The 4,070-nt window shown below is 55.9% G+C and overlaps 1 protein-coding gene across 1 annotated transcript in view; it reads left to right on the top strand.

The window, feature by feature from the left end:
- amx2 (copper amine oxidase) overlaps positions 1–4,070 on the top strand; it is a gene marked incomplete at both ends in the record, with an annotated part of 8,515 nt that overhangs the window by 607 nt on the left and 3,838 nt on the right. Inside the window, 6 exons of the mRNA XM_002953818.1 lie at positions 247–339; positions 923–1,057; positions 1,520–1,701; positions 2,175–2,240; positions 2,486–2,551; positions 3,044–3,110. Coding sequence (XP_002953864.1) covers positions 247–339; positions 923–1,057; positions 1,520–1,701; positions 2,175–2,240; positions 2,486–2,551; positions 3,044–3,110 — 609 coding nt within the window. The remainder of the gene's footprint in view (positions 1–246; positions 340–922; positions 1,058–1,519; positions 1,702–2,174; positions 2,241–2,485; positions 2,552–3,043; positions 3,111–4,070) is intronic.

The following is a 4,070-nucleotide window of genomic DNA, read 5'->3' as shown; positions in this document are numbered from 1 at the left end:
ACGCGTTAATGTGTATGTGGTGTGTGTGTGTGTGATCGTATGTGTGTGTCGCTGCCTGTATGTATGTAAGCGTATGTATCACGGACGTACGCACACGCATATACATACATACGTACGGACGCACGTATACGCAGACACATACAGCAGCACACCCTCACTTCTCTCTACGCTCCACCCCTCCTCACCCCTCCTCCCCTCCCCTTCCCTTTCCCTTGCGCCTCTTTCCTTCCATCGGACCCTCGTTAGGGATTCCTGTACCTCAAACTGTCCGGCAAGTACGACAACGAGTACGCGCACCCCATTGACCTGGTGCCCATCGTGGATCTCAACCTTGGAAAGGTAGCAGCCCCGGGGGGGAGATGGGGGGGCAGCGTTGTCACCTGGCGGTGTGTTTATCTCCCTGAATACCTGTTAAAAATGTTTCGTTTGTGTGTGTATGTGTGTGTGTGTGTGTTGGTCGGCATGTTGAACCATGTCAGATACTATTGTCGGTTTAAACAGTTGCAGCGGAGTTCGGGTTTAGGTGGTTAGGTGGTTGGCGTTGGGGAGGAGTTGGGAGGGCCGGGTCAGTGTCTGAGGACACTTGATGGCCCTCCGTCCCTCTTCTGGCCCCCTTTCCCCCTTTCCCCCTTTCCCCCTTTCCCCCTTTCCCCCTTTCCCCCTTTCCCCCTCCCCTTCCCCTTCTCCCCCCTTTTTATTGCTTTCTTACTTCTGGAGTATCAGTCTATCCATCAGCTTCTCTCGTTCACGTGGTCCGTCGTCCCCCCTCGGCCCCCCTCCCCCCACATCAGCAGTCCACACCCCGGCTCACATTCACAACCCCGCCGCAACCCCACTCAACCCGACGAGCCACATCACGGCTCCTCCTGCGGACAACGCGGAGGAGAAATATAAAAACCCAATCCTAACGTGTGCTGTGCAGGTGGTTCACATCGATATGTACGACAAACCGTCAACTGTCAACCTCCAGTCCGTCAACTACCACCCGTCCCTAATGGACACGGCGGCTCAGCCCTGGCGGCGCGATATCAAACCGCTCCACGTGCTGCAGCCGCAAGTGAGCTAAGGGGGGCCTGGGGGGGCTGGGGGGAAATAGGGGGGTTGGTAGGGACAGCGTGTGGTGCATGGCTGCCTTGATCCCTTAGATGGGCGAACTTGGCGCATCATTAATGGTGAAGGTGGTCGGGGCCTTGTGAGCCGCTGTGCTCCGCAATGCGCGGCGCACCTGGCAGAGCGAGCCTCGGACCTCGGAGAACATGAAGGAATGAAAACGAACGGCCGCACATGTGAGTATTGATCTCGTACAATAAGTGTTTCAGGTTTTTAAAACTCCTCAGGAAGTCTCACATGTGCACATGTACAAAATCCGTGTTTTCCTCTAATACCTTATCATGAAGATTGGAGGAGAGGTTTGGGTCGGTTGATGCCAAAAGCATGAATGGCAACCTTCTGGTGATATAAGCTGTGTAAGCTCGCGTATGTGTTTTAATTTGCTTTGTTTTGTTGTTATGTTTCTCAGGGCCCCAGCTTCTCTCTCAACGGCGCGCTGCTGTCATGGCAGAAGTGGCGCATGCGCATCGGCTTCAATGGCAGGGAGGGACTCGTACTGCACGGCGTGTCGTACCAGGACGGCGGACGGGTTCGACCGGTGCTGCACCGCGCGTCGCTAGTGGAGATGGCCGTACCGTACGGCGATCCCAAGTGGGTGCGAGAAGCTAGTGTCGTGCGCGTGTCTAAAAACACAGCAGACCTCAATACCCCCCCCTCCCCCCCCACATATAAGGAGAGCCAAAGGAGCTCTTAGGTTCCCTCCGGGATGTACGCGCCAGGTGCCGCCTCCGGTGTCTAGATTGGAATACGGTGGTGGTCTTTGCCTAATCCATGCTTATCAGGAACGGTGGTGAGGTGTCATGACACCTGGTTGATTGCGACAGATCGTACGACGGTGATCGTACAAGAATGTATGTATGCTTGATTGTCTGTCGTACGGCAGGTTGTCGTACGCACCTGGCGGAGTCCCCCGGGCCGGGGGCTTTTCCCCCAATCTCTCTGATTGCTCTCTCTTCACGGTCGTGGCCCCTTCGGTCCTTACCCCCCCGCCCCCCCCCCCGGTTGCCCCCCCGCCCCGCCCCGCACACACACACACCATATGCGATGAAATACATCCTCGTCAGTAATCCGTACATTCGCAAGTGCGCTTTTGATGTGGGAGACTACGGGTTCGGACTGTGCGCCAACAGGTGTGTTTGTACGGGTCGTACAAGAATAGGTAGGCTACGTGCAGGAACAACGTGCACGATTGTGTTAGCTTAAACTCAGTTAAGATTTAGTGTATGTTTAGTGTATGTTTCTATTTGCCTTAGAGGGGAGCGGAATGCCGCTTCACCCCCCTGCCGTTGCTGAATCAAGTCGCCGCTTGTTGCTTCTTCTGCCCCACGCCCCTCTTTTCCACCTTCCCCCCTTCCCCCCTCCCGCCCAACCGCAGTTTGGAGCTGGGCTGCGACTGCCTGGGCCACATCCAGTATCTCGATGTGGTGGTCAACAATGCCAGGTAAGTCGGCAGCCCTGGGTAGTGACGTGTGGATGGCGTCCAGGGGCGGGTGGGGTTCCCCCCGGGGGATAGTGGCGGGGGGAGGCCCCGGGTGGGGGGTGAGGAGGAGGGGAGGGCGAACCTCCTCAACCTCGCCCACCACTACCCTGACACCTCTCTACCCCAAGCCCCTTGGGGAGCCCGAAGGGGACAACCCCCCATCCAAAGCACAACAGGGCATTGGAGCGATGCAGCACATCACCACATCTCCGCGATATGAAACTTGATGTGTGGCATTGTCCATGAGCTCTCCTTAACAGCGACGATGGCGACTAGACTAGACTAGACTAGACTAGACTAGACTAGACTAGACTAGGACACCAGCCCTATAAGTTCCGCAGCCTAGCTCCACCTTGGACTTCTGTTCACTCTCCCCCACTGCCCCCGTGGTTCGTCTTTGCCCCCCCCCGTTGCCCTCCCCGCTCCCTCCAATACACACACACATCTGCAAAGGGGCGAGGCGGTGGTGATTCGCAAGGCGGTTTGCATCCACGAGGAGGATGTCGGCATTTTGTGGAAGGTGAGTTGGGTGGTTGGATGAGGGAGGCGGGGGGGAGGGGGAGGTCGTGTGGTGCGTGTGTGTGTGTGTGTGGTGGGTGGGGGAGAAGAGGGGTTAGGGTGCGGGGGATGGGTAGGTGCATCCGTGGGCTCGGGATGAAACCCGTGTGTGTGTGTGTGTGTGTCTGTGTGTGTTTCTTGTACGAGTATCGTCTCTAGGAGGGACAGCACCCGTCATACACATGTTCCTGGACCGAGATTCGCACCACGCTGGATTGGTGAGGCGATTGCTGAACCCTCTGTCTCTGCTACGGATGCTCGGGTGATTGGATGAGGAGGGGTCCCTGAAGGCAGGATCAACCGCCTTGGACTTCCAGTTTGTATGGCGTAGTACAGTGTGGTGGTAGTGGTGGATGGTGCTGTATGGTGCGATGAATTGTAGAAATGACAATGTGTTCAAGTGGCCCAGGAGCCTCCTACTCTGCAACAACACATACACAATGAATATGTAAGTATATATGTGCGTATGTGTGTACATGTGTACGATTAGCCTGGATTGCTGTCCATGGGCTCTGACTGTCAATCGGCACTCGGGTGGTGCACACACGGGTGTGCATGCATGCATGCATGCATGCATGCATGTATGTATGTATGTATGTATGTATGCATGTATGTATGTATGCATGTATGTATGTATGCATGTATGCATGTATGTATGTATGTATGTATGTATGTATGTATGTATGTATGTATGTATGTATGTATGACGTTGATTACACTGTGGGCTGAAAAGCCGGGGGCCCAGGGCCGAAGCACAGCGCGGGGGGCGGGTGCATACGGCTGGTTAGTCTCATGCACTCCGCCCCCGGGTCAGGCCGCACGGGAAACGACGGCCGGCACGCAACAGCGCTTGTTTGGCGCTCCAACTAGACGGGATCTATGCCCGTTGGTCTCCTAACATAAACGAAGTCGCAACTGGGGG

This window comes from Volvox carteri, assembly GCF_000143455.1.
Source record: "Volvox carteri f. nagariensis unplaced genomic scaffold VOLCAscaffold_38, whole genome shotgun sequence".
NCBI lineage: Eukaryota > Viridiplantae > Chlorophyta > Chlorophyceae > Chlamydomonadales > Volvocaceae > Volvox > Volvox carteri.
Note: the sequence above shows the minus strand (reverse complement) of the source record. Positions and strands in the feature narration are given on the sequence as shown.